This window comes from Rhinoraja longicauda, chromosome 32, assembly GCF_053455715.1.
Source record: "Rhinoraja longicauda isolate Sanriku21f chromosome 32, sRhiLon1.1, whole genome shotgun sequence".
NCBI classification, from domain to species: Eukaryota; Metazoa; Chordata; class Chondrichthyes; order Rajiformes; family Arhynchobatidae; genus Rhinoraja; species Rhinoraja longicauda.
Genome location: NC_135984.1, coordinates 1,134,187 through 1,153,100, shown reverse-complemented (window position 1 = coordinate 1,153,100; position 18,914 = coordinate 1,134,187). Strand labels below are relative to the sequence as shown.

Genomic DNA, 18,914 nt, shown 5'->3' with positions numbered 1-18,914 from the left:
AGACCCATGCTTCCAAGCATCAGTGTCCTTTGTCAGATGTTCCAGGCTTGGGAAATACTTTCAAAGTGGTTCATTCTGAGATGCTGCAATCAATACGCTGCACTGTCGCTAATTGCCAGTGAGGGGAATTAAATGTTGAGGGTTGTGGCTTCAACTTTGTCATGGATATTGTAGGTTGAGTATTCGTAGAACTGCACTCATGAGTATTCCACTCTGTTCCTGCCTTGTGCCTTGCAGCTGTGGCAAAGTTACAAGATACCCAGTATTTATTCTCCTCTTGCAAACACTGTTAGCCTGGTTAGGTTTCTGGTCACTGTGGATGCACAAGATGTTGTTGCCGATGGATTCAACATGCAATGCTTTCATTAATGTAAAGAGGGGGAGGGGGGAATGTCCCTCGATGTGCAGCCCTTAAAATAAATGTTACACGTGGAATCCACTGCTATTATCAGCCATCATTCCAATTTCTGACACAACAACAAGAAGATGATTGATTACACACTTGAAGTGTTTGACTGTAAAAGGGACCTGTACTTTTTTTTTTTTTAAAGGAAACGTGGATTTAAAAAATAAATTGGATAAACAATGTTCCCTTCTGTTTTCCTAACATAGGCAACCAATATTACATTAATAGGCTCCTGCAAAACACCAATCACAAAATAAACTTTATGGTGCAATCATCTATGATTTCATTACTTGGGATTTTGTGAGGCTGGATGGCATTGGAGATGAAAGCAGATTTTTCCCTTCCGTACCCAAGCACATGCAGCCTACCTAGGTCAATATGTCACCATTTCTCGCATGATACACCTTTATGGTCTTCTAAGTCAGTCATTTAAATGATGAAGAACGCCACATTTATACATATTCAGTGATTCTGTTACAATTCAGTGATTCTGTTACAATTCCCTCCAAATCTTCAAACACAAGGTTGGCATGAAAGTAATGGACCAAAGAGTCCTTTTATGTGCTTTATAACATTAGTAAATTCAATCTTTCCACATTGGATTTGAACCCAGGATTCATTGCTGAAAGTGTTGTAACACATTCATTACAGTACAACACAATTGTAATACGAGATATGCAATCAATTTTTTAAGATTAATTATATTTCAATCTCAAAATAACATGTCATTTCACGATACAATTCATCACAAGCAGAGAAAAATCATATAGTAAGTAAACATTAAACGAAACAAAGCAAGATGGTTTAAGCCCCAATAGTTCAATTTCATTTCAGATGCTGTGTTATTCATCAGTAAAATCCAACAATACATTTCTAAAATATTTAAAATACAAGGACAATTTTATGGAACAGAATTTAGCTTTAATGCTTGCAATCAGATTCACAATAATCTAGATCCTCAGCAATCATTCTATTCCCATTATATCTTTCATAATTAAAACTGGACAGCCAGGAATCACCTGTACCCAAAATGTGAAGTGCTCAGTGACACTACAGCATTTGCTTCAATAGTACACCCAGGCCATGGTACAGAGGTCTTCAGATATTCTGTGCCACATTCAATACACCGCCAGGCTTTCCACAAAATTACATCCAATCTGCAAAGAGATATGGAAGTGGTATCCTCACCACATCTCACACAAGGCTAGTTTATATTGCTCACTTCAAACTGGTCTCACTTGCAAGAACGCAGAAAATATTAGCAGATTATTGGGTAGATTGTGTCAGAACAGTGTGGGATAAAGACAAGGAGCTCCACTGAGATTACGGCTGGCCAATAATGGGGAAATGCACGCTGCTCATTCTTCTTTGTCGGCAGTGGTGGATGCCCGATCCAAAAGCTTTCCCTTGGCCTTCAAGTTGCTCATGTAGTCCCTTGGTCCTTTGCCTTCCAAGGCTGACGGATGTTTGTAGGAGCCTCCAATTCGGTCCCACAGTGTGAAGTACTGCCCATAGTTATAATCAAAGAACAGATGGTGATCTGTGTGGTGAGCCGACCCATTAATGATGCCCTCAAGAATTCTGGGCACTCTGTAGTCCCCGTCGTGAATGGACACCGTCCAAATGTTGACAAAGACGTAGAGACCCAAGTAGACCACTTTGTGCAGTGGGAAGAGGAATGGGTAGATGTGGTATGGGATACTCTGCAGGAAGCCATCCACTGGGTGAAAGGCATGACTTGCAAATGGCGTTGGAAGCTTCCAAGTATGGTGCGGCTTGTGCAAGCGCTAAAGGCAATACCAGAGGTTTAAACAATCCACACATTAAGTACTCATGTTAAATTACAACACGTGTTTGATATTACTTACAATGCTTTTCAAGCTATGAATAGACAATAGGTGCAGGAGGAGGCCATTCGGCCCTTCGAGCCAGCACCGCCATTCAATGTGATCATGGCTGATCATTCTCAATCAGTACCCTGGTCCTGCCTTCTCCCCATACCCCCTGATTCCACTATCCTTAAGAGCTCTATCTAGCCCTCTCTTAAATTCATCCAGAGAATTGGCCTTCACTGCCTTCTGAGGCAGAGAATTCCACAGATTCACAACTCTCTGACTGAAAAAGTTTTTCCTCATCTCAGTTCTAAATGGCCTACCCCTTATTCTTAAACTGTGGCCCCTGGTTCTGGACCATCCTCACTATGACTAATCAAAAGATAAAGCCGGGTCCATGAAATTATAGCTTGTCAATGGTGTTTTATTAATTAAATATAACACAAGGGGAATGAATTCAAGACCATATGTTCAGGCAAGGCATTCACTGATCGTTCTCAAACATTCACGATTCACACATGAATATAAGAATTTGCAGTGTCAGGGCAGGGCAGCAGCATTGGGAGGGTTGGAACTAATGGAGCAGCTCCTTCAAAGAGCTGGCACAGGTACAACACCACAAAGATGCTGGATTATGCAATGAAATAGCAGCTAGACCTTTGAATACCTTCCACATATGCATTTCTCAAACCTGTCACCCAGCCCCAAGCTTCTTACTTTATAGAAGAACCTGTGATGAAGAAACCGATGGATCCAGTAGATACACATGTCTGTGAAGAAGAGGAAGGACATCATACTGAGCACCACTCCAAACCAACCTGAAAAGAAAGAAGGTTGGAGGTTCAGTACAGAGATTACTCAACACTTACAGATTACATAACTTCACTCAGGATCACAGAGTCGCTGATTTACGACTTGGTGCTGGTGAGTATAAAGAAAGTCTCCTTAAACTATCCGCAAACATAAAAAATGCTAATTCTCCACAGTCATTGTGCAGTTACGGCAACTTTCATTTGTATTCCATAGTTAACATCTAAAACATTCAAGGATGCCTCCACGACAATTATAATAGTTTGGCAGTGAAGCTGGGAAACATAGTAGGTTCGAATATTTGGACAAGAAAGCTGCTTCCTTTGAACTTCTGAAAAAGAGTGGTTTAAAGTAAATCCAGATCTTAAGGCATTCATCGGTATAACAAAATATAGCCTAGTTTAGTTTAGTTTATTATTGTCATGTGTACCGAGGTAGAGAGAAAAGGTTTTGATTTTACAGTAAAACAAGAAACTAGGAGCTGGAGCAGGCCATTTGGTCCTTCAATATGATCATGGCTGATCTGTCCTTGGTCTCCAACCTCTTCTGTGTCAATCCCCCATTAAAAAATCTTGGACAATTTATCTACAGCAAAGCACTAAATTGCAAGAAGAATTCAGTAGGTTGGACAGCATCTGTGGAGAGAATGGACAGATGACATTTCAAGTCAGGACCCTTCTTCAGACTGATGGAATTGGGTGGAGCGAATTCTGGAAAAGAGTGATGGGGGTGAGTTGAAGCCTGGCAAGTGATAGGTGGATACAGGCGAGGAAGGGGAATGTGGTAATTGGCAGATGGGTGGAGAGAGTGACAAAACATAGAAGTGAAAAGGTGAATTTATCTACATCTATGTAAATTCCTCTGGCTAAATAGAGTAGAATAACCATCTATTTAAATTGATCCTGCATCTGCAACCTTGCAGTAGAACATTTTCAGAGATTTTCCATCCAATGTGAAAAAAACTCTGACGCACCTCACTTGTAAATGACTACACTTGTTTCTTACAACACATTGAAGACTCTCCAAGTGGAGAAAACATGACAACATTCTTGTCCTCAACCAAACCAAACTAGCAGGTTTAAAATTGCAGCCATTCATTTCTAGTTTGCTGTTTGAGGATGGATTTCAGTGCAAGAAGATGAAATAAAAGTGAGAAATATCCAGCACGCAAGTGGCAACACCACCAGATTAGCCCACTTCCCGGCTCTGCTACACTTCTTCCTCAACACTTACCATAAGGGGATTCCTCGATGTTATCGTACAATTTGCTGTAGCCACGGATTTCTGCAAAGAACAGTCCAACCGTTGGAATACTTATCCATGGAAGTGATTGCATCGCATACTTTATTTCTCGTTGCACTTGATTCTATGGAGAGAGAAAATAAGCTCAGTACAGGTGGCCTCAATATTGCAGCCGTTTGGGCAAAGGAAATTTGTCTGTAAGAATTCACAAATTACTTGCCAAAAATTTGAGATAAAGTATAATAACATTTATGTCATAAATTACAGAATTTATGTGAAGGGAGTAAATAGACAAACTGTTTTTTAAGTGCAGATGATGGGGCTTTGATCTACAGGAAATTGCACTGGACTGTTTGAGGAATGCAACCCCCATAATGTCACTCTCTCACTAACCTGGCAGTGTGCACTTAAATTGCCTTAGCTCCCAAACATTGAGAAGCATCTGAACAACACAAAATATTATCAAGTAGCGGTGTGGGGAAGGTGCAGCAAGCCATGATGTCTACATCAGTCTCTCTCTCCTCTGATCAGTCTGAAGAAGGGTCTCGACCCCAAACGTCATCCATTCCTTCTCTCCCGAGATGCTGCCTGAACCGCTGAGTTACTCCAGCATTTTGTGTCTACCTTCTCTCTCCTCAGACTGTGATGCCTCATTCTGCTTCAATAACAAAATATTTCCACATTCTAATCTTTCATGTTTATCTTATATTATTTTGCCTGCAAAATAGCAACCACAAAAGCCAGTAAACATAATTTACTTTGAAGACAAATTATCCTACCTATTAATCTTCAAATGTTAAACTATAACTTTTAAAATCTGTCTTAATGCCCTTTTACACTCACACAATAAAGTAGTACAAACTGAATTCACAACACAGGCAAGGTAACATATACAAAGATAAGAATTTACCATTGCAAGGAATAAAATAACTGCTTCACCTTTTAAATGCTTAGGAAGTTCAGCATGTCCCTGACAGCCCTCAATAATTCCTACAGATGCACTGTAGAAAGCATCAGGGCATGCTTTGGTAACAGCTCTATCGAAGACAGCAAGAAATTGCAGAGAGTTGTGGACATGATGTAGTCCATCACGCAAACCAACCCCCCTTCCATTGACTCCACATATACCTCACCCTGCCTCGGCAAGGCCACCAGCATAATCACTGGTCACCAGTCTCACTGCGGTCACTCCTCTTCTCCCCTCTCCCATGAGGTACAGATGTTTGTAAACGTACACCTCCAGATTCAGGGACAGTTTCTTCCCAGTTATTATCAAGCAACTGGACCATCCTATCAGCAGCTAGGGTGTGGTCCTGACCTTCCATCTACTTCATTCCAAATCTTTGAACTAACTTTAATCAGACTTCATCTTACACTAAATATTGTAAGCTTTAATAATAATAATAATAATAATGCATTTTATTTATATAGCGCTTTTCATATACTCAAAGACGCTTTACAGAGATTTTGAGAACATAGGGAAATGAATAAATAGATAAATAAGTAAATAAATAAATGAACAGAGAAAGGAGACAGAAGGTGAGGTGACCTTCAGTGGTTGAAGGCAGGACTGAACAGGTGAGACTTCAGCGATGTTTTGAATGTGGTGAGTGTGGAGGAGTCTCTAACGGTTTGGGGTAGTGAGTTCCATAGGGTGGGAGCAGCGATGGAGAAAGCCCTGTCCCCCCAGGATCTGAGTTTAGTCCGGATGTGGGGGGATAGGAGATGGCAGCGGCAGAGCGGAGGGTGCAAGTGGGAGTGTGCCTGTGGAGGAGGTCGGTCAGGTAGGATGGGGCCAGGTTATGGAGGGCTTTGTAGGTTATGAGGAGGATTTTGTACTGGATTCTCTGGGGGATGGGGAGCCAGTGGAGTTTATAAAGGACGGGGGTGATATGGTCACGGATCGAGGTGTGTGTGAGTAGACGGGCAGCGGAGTTTTGAATGTATTGAAGTTTATTGATGATTTTTGAGGGTGCGCCATAGAGGAGGCTGTTGCAGTAGTCCAGACGGGAGGTGATGAAGGCGTGGATGAGGGTTTCTGCAGCTGTGGAGGAGAGGGATGGACGGAGACGGGCAATGTTTTTGAGGTGGAAGAAGGCTGTCTTTGTGATGTGTTTGATGTGTTTGTCGAAGGAGAGGGTTTGATCAAGGATGATTCCAAGATTCCGGATGTGAGGTGAGGTGGATACTGGGAGACCATCAATGTTGAGGATGAAGTTTTGGGTGGATTTGGTGAGCGTTTTTGGACCAATGATGATGATTTCAGATTTGTTGCAATTGAGTTTGAGGAAGTTTGATTGAAGCCAAGATTTTATTTCACTAATGCAGTTTGTCAGTGTAGAGTGTGTGATGGGGGAGATTGACTTGGTGGAGATGAGGAGCTGGATATCATCGGCGAAGCAGTGGAAGTTGAGACCATGACGGCGGATTAATTGACCAAGGGGGAACAGGTAGAGGATGAAGAGGAGGGGGCCAAGGACTGAGCCTTGGGGGACACCTTGGGGGAGGGGAGCGGTGGGGGATTTACAGTTGTTAATGGAGATGAACTGGTGTCTGTCAGAGAGGTAAGATTTGAACTAGGATAGGGCTGTGCCGGTGATGTTAAGGGAGGTTTCAAGTCGGGTGAGGAGAATGGAGTGATTTATGGTGTCAAAGGCGGCGCTGAGGTCAAGTAGGATGAGGATGTTGAGGTTGCCAGCGTCGGAGGAGAGGAGAATGTCGTTTGTGATTTTGAGGAGCGCAGTTTCAGTACAGTGGTTTGAGCGGAATCCGGATTGGAAAGTTTCATACAGGTTATTGGTAGAGAGGTGGTATTTGAGTTGGGAAGCTACAGCACGTTCCAAAACTTTGGACAGAAAGGGTAGGTTGGAGATTGGTCTGAAGTTGTTTGGGGTGTCAGGGTTTAGACCAGGTTTTTTCAGAATGGGGGTGACAGCAGCGATTTTGAGGGATGGCGGGACGATGCCAGTGGACAAGGAGGAGTTTATTGTTGCAGTGATAAGTGGAGAGAGAGCAGGACGGCAGGCCTTGACAAAGCTGGAGGGGATGGGGTCCAGAGAGCAGGTGGCAGTTTTTATTCCTGTGAAGAGGTCAGAGAGGTCGGTGGTGGAGATTGGGGAGATCTGAGGCAGGGGCTGACAGGATAAGGGGGGGGCAGGTGGTTTGAGGGGGAGCAGGTGCGTTGGTGGTTAAGGTGCTGTAGATGTTGTCTATTTTGCTTTGGAAGAATGAAAGGAAAGTGGTGCATTTGTCAACTGTGAATGATTGGGAGATGGTGTCCAGGGGGCTGAGGAGTTTGTTTATTGTAGAGAAGAGTGTTTTTGGGTTTCCGGAGCCAGAGTGAATTATTTGAGAGTATTAGGTGGAGTGGGCATGGGAGAGGGCATCTTTATAGTGCTGTATGTGGTCTTTGTAGGCTTGGGAGTGAATTGTGAGACCTGTTTTGTTGCGGAGTCTTTCAAGTTGGCGGGCATGAGTTTTCATCACGCGGAGTTCAGGGGTAAACCAGGGAGCAGAGTGGGTGAAGGAAACTGCTTTGGTTTTTATAGGTGCAAGCTGGTCGAGGCAGGAGGAGAGAGTGCGGTTGTAGTAGTCAGTGAGGTCAGAGGGGCTGTGGAGGTCAACGAAGGGAGAGGCGGACATTATTTCAGAGAGGGAGGATGAGAGTGAGGTAGGTGAAACAGAGTTCAGCTTGCGGAAGTTTATTTTGCGTTTTTGCTTTGGAGCTGGGGTGGGAATGTTGACAGACATGGTGATGGCTAAGTGATCAGAGAGGGTGGGGTCGGAGCCAGAGAGGTGATGTAGATTTAGTCCAGTGGAGCAGACAAGGTCCAGAATGTGCCCACGGTTATGGGTGGGAAAATTGACGTGTTGAGTGAGGTTAAAGCAGTTGAGTATTTCAGTGAAGTCAGCGGTTATTGTGGAGTCAGTGGAGTCCATGTGGATGTTGAAATCACCGAGGAGGAGGATTGAGGGGGAGAGAGAACAGAACTGGGTCAGAAAGTCAGAGAAGTCAGAAAGGAATGATGGGTGTGGTTTGGGAGGGCAGTAGACAACTGCCATGACTAATTTTGTGTGGCCAGAGAGTTTGAAAGCCAGGTGTTCAAATGAAGGAGCAGATGAGATGGAGATGAGGTTGATCTTGAAGTCCTGTCGGTGAATTACGGCAATCCCACCACCTCGGCCTTCCGAGCGTGGTTTATTGATGTAGGAGTATCCGTTGGGTGTAGTGAGGTTGAGTGAGAGGTAGTCCAGAGGTTGTTGCCAGGTTTCTGTCAGACAGAGGAAGTCCAGTTTATTTTCCAGGATGAAGTCATTCAGAATGTGGCTTTTATTGTTGAGGGACCGGATGTTGAGCAGAGTGAGCTTCATGTTGCTTTGTGTGGTGTGGATGGACACGGGTGATTTAGCCAGGGCTTGTAGACAGGGGGCACGCTCGTGTGCGTTGTTGTGATGATGTAATGGACGAGTGGAAGTCCGATCAGCTGACCAGAGTGCAGGGATGGAGTGACCGGTCTGGGAGTAGACAAACTTGTGACCGGAGCCTCTGTGGATGTATTTGGGTCGTCGTAGAAGTCCGTGGTTGATGATGGCAGAGATGCATGTCGGAGTGGAGTGGTTGTTGAGCTGGAGCAGCCTCGCAGCCAAGTACTTCAGTGCCATGCCAGGCAGGAGCGAAGGAGCATAGAGCCCAGAGAGATCAAAACGTCACAGCAGGCACAACAGGCTGATCCAGAGCAAGGCCTATGAGGATCGAGGAAGCTGAGCAGCCTGAGGGTTAATAGGGAGCTGAGGACGTGCAGGCAGAGGAGGTAGCCAGGCAAGCAGGCAGCCAGGCAGCTGTTAGCGTTAGCGGTAGCGTTAGCGAGTTGATGACTGCAGCGCTAGCTGTCAGGTAACCCACAGGGGAGCAGTCCAAGCCAGCAGAGACAGGAGCACAGACAGGAGTGAGAGGTCCAAGGGTGCGGAGTCCAAGGGTGCGGAGGCAGCGGTGGAAGAGCTGGGCAGATGATACCAGGTCAAGCAGAAGGATTTGTTTAAGCAGAGGGATTTTTGCAATCTTTTCAAAAACGGCAAAATTAATACAAAAATAGAAGTGGTGAGAAGCGGCGAACAAAGAACGCCAGCGTCCTCTCACGTCACTTCCGGGATTCGGAAGCTTTATCCTTTATCTGTACACTGTACACGGCTTGATTGTAATCATGTATAGTCTTTTCATTGACTAGATAGCAAGCAACAAAAAGGTTTTCACTGTACCCTGGTACACGTGGCAATAATAATCTAAACTAAACTAAATTCACTTTGGAAATGAGAGAGGAGGAGGCCATTTAAAACTGGATCAGGGAATCTAAGTGAGGGGTATGAGTGGTTTACATGCAGAGTAGTCAATACCCAATACTGATCAATGGTGTAAAAATCAAATCAAAACAGGTAGTCACATATTTCCATAGAAAGCTTTCTATGGAACATCCATGGATGTAAGACTTACCGGCAAATATTGTGGGTGTTTCTTCAGTGTATGATCAAAAATAAGATAATAGCTCAACATTCCAAAGGACAGATATATAACGGTGGCTCCCAGGTTGGTTACAATGAGGAGGCTGATTAACTGGCGTAGAGTGCCACTCTCTAGCCAGGAGCTGGGGTACACATACGGTGTGAAAACGTGGTCATCTGCATAATGTAGTACGATGTCCATGGCAGAACCTGCCAATAAAGAGAAGAGGTTGCAGTAGTTCATCACAAATGACGATTGTAAGTCTACCGTCTGTTACAGAGCTCCATTCACGGATTACCCTGGTGCATGTGGCCTGTCCTGCTTCATAAACCACTGCACAATGTCATGCAACAGCTTGGACAGCCACACAATGGCCACAGACTGGTCTCATCTGAAGGATTACCTTGAAGACTTAAACAATTTAAAAAGAATGGTAACCATGCATCAATTACAGCTGCCTGAGGCTGCCTGGGCATTTTCTCACAGTCGGACAATCTGTTTATTAAGGGCATTTATACAAACTGACAATTTTAAGATTACGATTGGTCATGTACTTTGAATGCTACCCAACTTAGTGTAGTTACTTTGCATGATAGATCCCAAACATTGACCAGGTGGCAACACATTTATTATCAGACCAGTAACCCAGAAATAATCATTCAGATCCGCTGTAAAAGATATGGTACCTAAATTCACTTAATCTGAAAACCAGTCACATTAAAGGTGATTATGTAACCACAGCTCCATTGTAATACTTTGTTCTCAATTCAACACCCACAGCAATATGGTTGACTCTTAACCCCCCGCGGTCTAGGCTTAAGCTCAGGGGTGACCGCGCTTTTGCGGTTGCAGCTCCTAGACTGAGGAACAGCATCCCTCTCCCCATCAGAACTGCCCCCTCCATCGACTCCTTTAAGTCCAGGCTCAAAACCTATTTCTACTCCCTAGCGTTTGAGGCTCATTGAGGAGGCGCTGTGAACTGTTTGCGTGCTACTGTATGTTTCTTTTTTTTTTCCTTAGTACCTAATCAGATGTGCAGCACTTTGGTCAACGTGGGTTGTTTTTAAATGTGCTATACAAATAAAATTGACTTGACTTGACTTGACTTAAAAGCCTTTGAAAGCCCTTTCACCGATAATTATAAACACACTGTTTGAATTGACACGCTGACTTTACATATTCTCCTCAGGTATATCACGATCACTCAAGTACCCATCACCCATTCCTCTGATTGAGCATGGGAAACTGTGGCCAGACTGGTCTAGTGGCAGGTGAAGAAAAACCCAACAAGAGGTTAAACCCCCTTGACATCATCCACACCAATATACTTACTGCCGATACATCTCTTATGACAACATTGGTAGGAACAAAAAACCATCTATATTCACCATCTATATTCACACTGAAGATACTTGCCATACATGGAGCTAAATGGGTTTGAACAGAACAGAGCAGATCTGGTAGATCAACACTAGGCATCCATTGGGTGCCATGAGATGTCATCAGTACCAGTAGAATATAGTTCATCATGAGTATAAGAAAATAACTGCAGATGCTGGTACAAATCGATTTATTCACAAAATGCTGGAGTAACTCAGCAGGTCAGGCAGCATCTCGGGAGAGAAGGAATGGGTGACGTTTCGGGTCGAGACCCTTCTTCAGTCTGGTTTGGGAACAGCTCTGCCCAGGACAGGATGGCCCTGCAGAGAGTAGTGCGTTCGGCAGAACGCACCATGGGAACTACACTCGTCCCCCTGCAGGACCTATACATCAGGAGGTGCAGATCCAGAGCAAGCAAGATCATGAGGGACCCCTGCCACCCCAGTAACGGACTGTTCCAGATGCTACGATCAGGCAAATGCCTCCGCTGTCACGCTGTGAAAACGGAGAGGATGAGACGGAGCTTCTTCCCACAGGCCATCAGGACTGTCAACTTTTATAACCCCAGAGAATAAATTTTTGTCGACACTTTTTGTGCTATGTTTAGTAACTTATTAACTTTATTTATATGCTGTAACTGTAATTCTTTTTGTGCACAATCCGCAGGCATTGCCACTTTCATTTCACTGCACATCGAGTATGTGTATGTGACAAATAAATTTGACTTGACTTGACCCCTGAGATTCCTGGCATGTATTGCTTATGTCCTGTTAGCATTTGACATCTCTCCTCCTCCTCCTCCCCCCACCCACAATAAAAACATGACACGGAGGAGAGGACCGGAAATGAAGAATTGTATATCTATAAGCACCTTGTAGGTTGAGGACCCTGATCGGAACTGGGAAAGCGGGAAGCCAAATAGTTTCCTTGGTCCCTGTTCTGGATCATGGGTCTTCGACCCAAAATGCTTCTCATTCCACAAATGTTGCCTGACCTGCAGAGGGAGGGATTACAGTATTTTCTGTCTTATGCCATACCGTACCTATAACGTAAAGCAGTTTATACATTCAGGCCACAAACTCCCAAAGGCAACAATGTGACCGCAACCACGTTATCAATTGTCGCATTGATTAACACACACATAATAACGTAATTTCGTTCGGTACCTCGGTACCGAGTGACAAATAAAGGCTCTGTATAATAACCCAAACACCTTACACGTGCCTCAGGCAGAGGAAACCAACCTGCTGCCGAACCCCCCACACCAAGTACCGTTGTTGCACAAACGGAATTGGCTGGGGAAGCTCAGCGGGTTTCCATATTGCGTTGTGCTGCTGCAGGTAAGAATGTAATTGTTGTATCTGGGACACACGACAATAAAACACTCTGGACTCTGGAGGTCGGACGGCATCTTCGGAAGTGAAGGATGTGTCGGATCTGCGACCCGTCGCTGGATGGGGAAGAGAGTTCTCGGGGGGAGAATCTAATCATCTGCAGACCAGACTGCTCGGGAACAGTTGGACGGGGGTGAGAACGCGGCTCAACCTGGGACCAGGACATTTGGCCCATCGAGCTCATGCTGGCACAGACACAGCAACAATGGTCCTCCCACCTGCCCGACCCCCGCTCCCACCTGCCCGACCCCCGCTCCCACCTGCCCGACCCCCGCTCCCACCTGCCCGACCCCCGCTCCCACCTGCCCGACCCCCGCTCCCACCTGCCCGACCCCCGCTCCCACCTGCCCGACCTGCGCATTCCCCTCGCCCACGGACACTGCTGTACCTGCTGCCCGCCTCCCGCCGAGCCTGGCCCGGCCTGAGCTGAGGGCGGGCCCGCTGGTCCCGGTGCCCGGGTCGAGGGCTGGGTGCGGGTGTGTCCCGGGGCCGCTGTGGGTGTGTATGGGTGTCCCGTGCGGGTGCCGCTGTGTCCCGTTCCCTGTGCAGCTCCAACACCAGCACGGACCACTGAGCGTCGCTGCAGCACCCAATGCCAGGCGGCCGTGTGATTGGCCGAGCGGTGGCCCCACCTCCTCTGGAGGGGCCGGGCAGCCAATGGGCAGAGGGGGCGGGGACGCGGCCGGCCAATCACACGGCGTCACACACACTGCGTCAGCCCAGCTGCGGCTCCCATTGGCCGAGCACTCACCTGACCAATGACATCAGGGTAGCGCCACCCGCCGCGCTCCACTGGCACTGGGGGCAGGGGCACTGGGGGCATTGGGGACTGGGGGCATTGGGGACTGGGGGCATTGGGGACTGGGGGCATTGGGGACTGGGGGCAGGGGCACTGGGGGCACTGGGTGCAGGGGCACTGGGGGCAGGGGCACTGGGGGCATTGGGGACTGGGGGCATTGGGGACTGGGGGCATTGGGGACTGGGGGCAGGGGCACTGGGGGCACTGGGTGCAGGGGCACTGGGGGCAGGGGCACTGGGGGCATTGGGGACTGGGGGCATTGGGGACTGGGGGCATTGGGGACTGGGGGCATTGGGGACTGGGGGCATTGGGGACTGGGGGCATTGGGGACTGGGGGCATTGGGGACTGGGGGCATTGGGGACTGGGGGCATTGGGGACTGGGGGCATTGGGGACTGGGGGCATTGGGGACTGGGGGCATTGGGGACACTGGGTGCAGGGGCACTGGGGGCAATGGGGGCAGGGGCACTCCTCCAAACCCGAGGCGTAGCTAGGGCCCCTCTAAACCTTTCGTATTCAGGTACCTGTCTGAATGTACCTGTTGTTGTTGCATAATAACAGTTCTTCCTTATTTTGCTTTAGGTGTTTTTAAACAATTGCCTTCAGTGCGTGAGGAAGCTGACCATTGGGAACAGTATCTCTGTATAATTCTTTCATGATATTAAATACTTCTATCAAATCCCCTTACAATCTCTTGGTCTAGTGTGCTGCTTTAACATTTTCTCAAATTGTCCTGCCATGTTCTATAAACCATGCACACTCACCAATCTCCCTAGTCCTTCCAGTGAATAACACCTCTTCTCATTCTTCCTGCACAGTGTAACACTTGCATTTTTCAGCATTAAATTAAAATTGACACTTTAGCCCAGATAGAGCCTGTTTCTTTCTCCTCAAAGTCTATGACTATCTTACTGTGGAGCTATAATGGCCCGCCGAGTCGATGCCGACCAACAATTACGCCATACACTAGTTCTATCCTACACACACTAGGGACAATTCACAGAAAACAATGAACCAACAAAGCTGCACATTTTTGGAATCTGCGAGGAAAATTTAGCAGCCGGAGAAAACCCACGCGGTCACGGGGAGAGCGTACAAACTCCGTACGGACAGCACCTGCAGTCAGGATTGAACTTGGGTCTCTGTTGCTGAAAGGCAACAATTCCACTGCTGCACCACTGTGCCACCCTTGTTTGGAAGAACTGGTTACAGGTAAATAAGTGGGTGAATGTGATCCATGGGATTGATCTGAGTGCCAGCAGGGACTTGATGGAACAAATTGCATCCTTCCATTGTGTGAGGAAATGTGAAATTCCTCTTAATTTACTGTGCCTCCAAATTTTGTGTCATCTGCAGATATGGAAATTGTATGCTACACACCGAGGTCTAAATCATTACTCTATTTTGGATAAAGCAGTGGTCCCAGAACCAACGTCTCTGGAAATCTTTGTACAAAAGAGAGGGGAGCTGCAGGAGGAACATCAGACAGCATGTGTGGAGAGAAATTGATGGTCGATGTTTTGGATCGAGACCTGTCATCTTGAAAGTCATCATCTGAAACAATAACTGTGGATTTCCCACCACACATGTTACCTGACCCATCGAGATCCTCCAACTGCTCTTTTCAGTCACTGATTACAGCATCAGCAGCTTCTTGCGCCTACAGATCTTTTGTGCACTTCCCTCCAGTTAGAGAATGAGCTTTCACCACCTGTTTCATGTTGCCTCATCAAGTTTCTGTCTATTCTGTTAGTTATTTCTATTCCATGGCCTTCAATTTTGATAATAATTCTGTGACGTCACACCTTATCAAATATCCTTTTCAAGTCCACAAGCACTACAACAATTTCCTTTCTTTCATTGACATTCTCTGTTACTCTCATGTTATTCCAACGTGGTTAACCTTGAGCAAAACTTTGCTGGCTTTCTTGTTAAAGAAAATGCTAATGCTAGCCCGATTGCCTCATCACAAACAAACTACCAGATTTGTTGTTGCCGAGTTCTTGACCAATGGGGTACAATTGGCCACTTTCCTGTCTGCAGAGACCCACTAATTAATCTGTAGATATTTGGAAGATTCCAACATGGCCTCAGCCATGTCCTTCCTTATTTTCTCAGCATCTTAGGATGCATCTATTTGGACCGTGTGACTTAAGTGCAGTATTTTAGTAAACAGTCTTTATCAAAGGGCTGTAATCTCAACAATGACCAAGGAATACATGAAATCAGAGAATTTGAAGGTCTGTGAGCATTACAAATATTTTACTGCTGAGAATTATAGGGTCTGCAGCCATGGTTGTTACTGCAACCGCAAAAATCAGGCTCTGTAATCTTGGTAATTCCTGTAAAGACAGATATTGCTGCAACCACCACAGAACCTCGAAGCATTATAATCTCTGGAATTAGAGGGTCTGTAAACAAAGGCATTGGAATGATTGTAACCCTGGGAATTACAGTAACCCTGCTAATTAGAGGGACTATTACCCTGGAAATACATTGCAATCTGTTTATCCTGGGGAATTATTGTAAACCAAGGAATTGTAGCAAGCCTAACAATAGTTCTGAACCAAATGACAGGGAAAAGTATAAACGGTGCTCCAGACAATACAAAGGGGTAAAGATGGGGGGGTCGGGTAATTAAATCAACAGAGAAGTACAAATTGTCACTTAGAAATTGAAATTCACCATCTTTTGTCGTGCTGAACATGTGCTGCACATGACATTCATGCACACTGCAATCTCATGAGGAAGTTTGTGAATTTGGACAAAAGTGTGTTGCAAGTATGCATTGGCATTTTGCATTACAACCTCTGAAGTTAAACAAAAGGTTGCTTTTTATGCCTAAAGGAATCAACTTCAGAGGAACAAACGCTGTAACTTTACAAAGCTCTGCTTCGATGAGACACCCAGTGTTGAGAGGAGCTTTATGCAATGCATCGCAGGACCATTACATTGTGCCACACAGACTTGCCACATTGATACCAAGCATTATGAAATGGGATTTAAGCACACAATGGTTGCAAATCTGGAATTTAGAAGGTAGGGGATGATTTAATTAAAGTTTTCAAGTTGTTAAGGGAAATTGATAAAGATGATATGGGTAATGTAATTTCGTCAAAAAACATGTTTTGGGATGACAATAAAGGCTATTCTATTCTATTCTATGATTGTGTTGGACAGTCTGGACAAGAGGGACAGAGTGTAAACATAGAACAGTACAGCTCAGAAACAGGTCCTTTGCCCCACAATGTTTACACTGAGCATGATGCCAAGCTGGGGTTTATAAATTAAACCAACATGCCTTAGAGGTTTGAAATAACTTGTCCACAGAGAAATTGTCTTTGAAACTTGCTCCTCGTGTCTGGAATCTTCCATCCATATCTGGACCAATAATGATCTGGGCTAAAGAGTACAGAGTAATGAGTATAAAGAAATTAAAAATAATTGCCGTGTAAATGAATGCTGTAATTATGCAACGTTATTTATGCAGATAAGGGACAAGGTAATGTTTAAAGTTGCAGAGATCAGAACGATTCCCAAATTTCCGTTTTTCTTCTAGACCGGGAGAACAAAACTCCACAATGTAGATGCGTGTTTTCTTCCCTCCTGGTTTGTCCCTCGCGTTTGGTCCCCAATCCTTTACATTGTCAGAGACCGGGGAAAAGGTAGAGTAACACCCGGGGCAAAACCCGATCGTTCAATATATTATACTGACTATATAAACAGAAAATGCTGGAAATACTGAGCAGGTCAGACAGCAAATGTGGGAAGAGAAACAGGTCGAGGCTGAAACGTTAACTCTGTTAACGTTAATTCTGTTAACTCTGTTAACCTTTCAGCGTCGAGTTGTTTCTCTTCCCACGTTCGCGGCCTGACCTGTTGAGTATCTCTTCTTATCTTATATTTGAAACGTCTGCAGCTTTATTTATTTTCATTAGTATATTTAATATATTTCTTGCATTAGGAAAGGAGGCAGAGATAAAATCAACTCACTTATAGGAAAGAAAACTGCAGATGCTGGTTTAAATCGAAGATAGATACAAAATGCTGGAGTAACTCAGCGGGTCAGGCAGCATCTCTGGAGAGAAGGAATGGGTGATGTTTCGGGCCGAGACCCTTCCTCAGACTGATCGGCTCACAGTGCTTTGCTAAGGAGGCACAGAATACAAGGAGGCACAGAATACAAGCCGACACGTGTACTAACTAGTGCCTTTACTTTTTCCTGCTGCTACCTTGGCTCCGCCTGGACCCGATGATGTCAGGACGCCGAGCGGTGAAAGGCGACGCTCTGGTAGTCTGTGGATCTGTTTAAAGAGAGGCGATTGAAGTTGGGCTGTTTGAAAGCTGCGGGTAATCGCCTTGCCTGGCCTGGCCTGGCCTGGTCGTGCCTTGCCTTGCCTGGTCTGGTCTTGCGGCGCGGCGCGGCCGGTTGCTGGGGTCGCCCTCATGATCTGTGTGCTTCTGGTTGCTGGACACGGGACTTTGCTGGAGAGCGAAGTCAAGGTGAATAACTTGCTGCATTGCTAACTCACTGTAATGAGCACCTCGCGGCTTCCGGAACACCCCCTCCGCGTGTGAGGATCTGTTTGGATCGGACGGTTGTTGGGGGGTTGTTGAGGAGATCCAGCATTCTAGACACCAGGATATCTTTACATATTCTTGTTGTGCCGCAGCAAGTAAGAATGTCATTGTTCTATCTGGGAGACATACTCCGCCACCTCCAGTTTAAATTCCATTTGGAATATTTTGGAGGACTAGGAAACAAAACATGACAATAAAACACTCTTGACTCTTGATGAGAAAGTCGAGGATCCAGTTGATGTGCAGAAACCCTGAGTTTAGTAGTTGATGGTCGGTGAGGACTCAGTGATCTGAAGGTTCTGTTTCCATGCTGTCTATGACTCTCTATGAATCTCTCTCTATCTCTCTATGACTCTGAAATGTAGACTTTTCCACAGATGGGGCAGCTTGTGGCTGATGGGACGGGTGGGTGAGTAGTTGGGAAGGTAGTCCACTCCTCCTGTCTGTCCACAGCCTCTATGTGGTCCTGACTTGCGGTTGTCAAGATCATCCCCAATGCTGCTTCTCTACTTTGAGCAGTCATGGCCAGAGATTCCCTGTTTTATTTCTTTAACAGAGCATTTAAGACATCCATTTCCCTCTATCAGCATGATAACCTTTGCCATGATTAAGGTTGGAATAGCATATCTGTTTCAGGAATCTGATATTGGGTGGTAAATGATGTAGCCCACAATGTGCGACTGTCTTCATTACTGGGGATGTTGGCTTGAGTGAGGCCACTGAATTTAGAGGATTTTTCAGAGATGGGTTGGTGATATTTTTCCAATGGATTGTGATGACTGGTGTAGTCGGTCCAGAGGCATACAGGAGGGCAGAGATCACTGAAGCTGGCAAACCATGAGTTTTACACAAGGTGTTAAGTCTTTGTCTACAAATACTCTTTTCCACAATTGATCAAAAGGAATGCTGGCATGTTGACGTTAATGGCAGTGGCGTTACATCTCTGATGTCTGCCTGGGCCAGAAATATGGCAG

General features: G+C 45.6%; 2 protein-coding genes across 4 annotated transcripts in view; one reads left to right on the top strand and one right to left on the bottom strand.

Moving 5' to 3' along the window:
• Positions 1-1,087: 1,087 nt before the first annotated feature.
• On the bottom strand, positions 1,088-17,782 carry sc5d (sterol-C5-desaturase). 3 transcript variants are annotated; one of them, XM_078426543.1, is made up of 6 exons: positions 17,353-17,782; positions 16,661-16,761; positions 9,779-9,996; positions 4,282-4,414; positions 2,956-3,056; positions 1,088-2,193 (listed from the first exon to the last, which is right to left on the bottom strand). In XM_078426543.1, exons 3-6 carry the CDS (start codon positions 9,986-9,988, stop codon positions 1,765-1,767), a joined length of 873 nt encoding a protein of 290 aa, XP_078282669.1. In that variant the 5' UTR covers positions 9,989-9,996; positions 16,661-16,761; positions 17,353-17,782; the 3' UTR covers positions 1,088-1,764. The 3 variants fall into 3 exon arrangements, with proteins under 3 accessions (XP_078282669.1, XP_078282668.1, XP_078282667.1); XM_078426542.1 differs by lacking the exons at positions 16,661-16,761; positions 17,353-17,782 and adding exons at positions 12,039-12,161; positions 12,950-13,132; XM_078426541.1 differs by lacking the exons at positions 16,661-16,761; positions 17,353-17,782 and adding an exon at positions 12,950-13,132.
• Positions 17,626-18,914, top strand: part of gkup (glucuronokinase with putative uridyl pyrophosphorylase) — a 50,170-nt gene continuing 48,881 nt past the window's right edge. Inside the window, exon 1 of the mRNA XM_078426540.1 lies at positions 17,626-17,862. Within this exon, the coding sequence (XP_078282666.1) occupies positions 17,806-17,862 (57 nt within the window). The 5' untranslated portion in view covers positions 17,626-17,805. The remainder of the gene's footprint in view (positions 17,863-18,914) is intronic.

Excerpts from the sequence above, each read along its gene's own strand:
- sc5d (XM_078426543.1), bottom strand. The coding sequence starts at position 9,988 with ATGGACATCGTACTACATTATGCAGATGACCACGTTTTCACACCGTAT. Across the intron at positions 4,415-9,778 it reads AACACCCACAATATTTGCCG|AATCAAGTGCAACGAGAAAT; the intron begins GTAAGTCTTACA and ends CTCTCTCCATAG. Across the intron at positions 2,194-2,955 it reads ATCACAGGTTCTTCTATAAA|CGCTTGCACAAGCCGCACCA; the intron begins GTAAGAAGCTTG and ends TATTGCCTTTAG.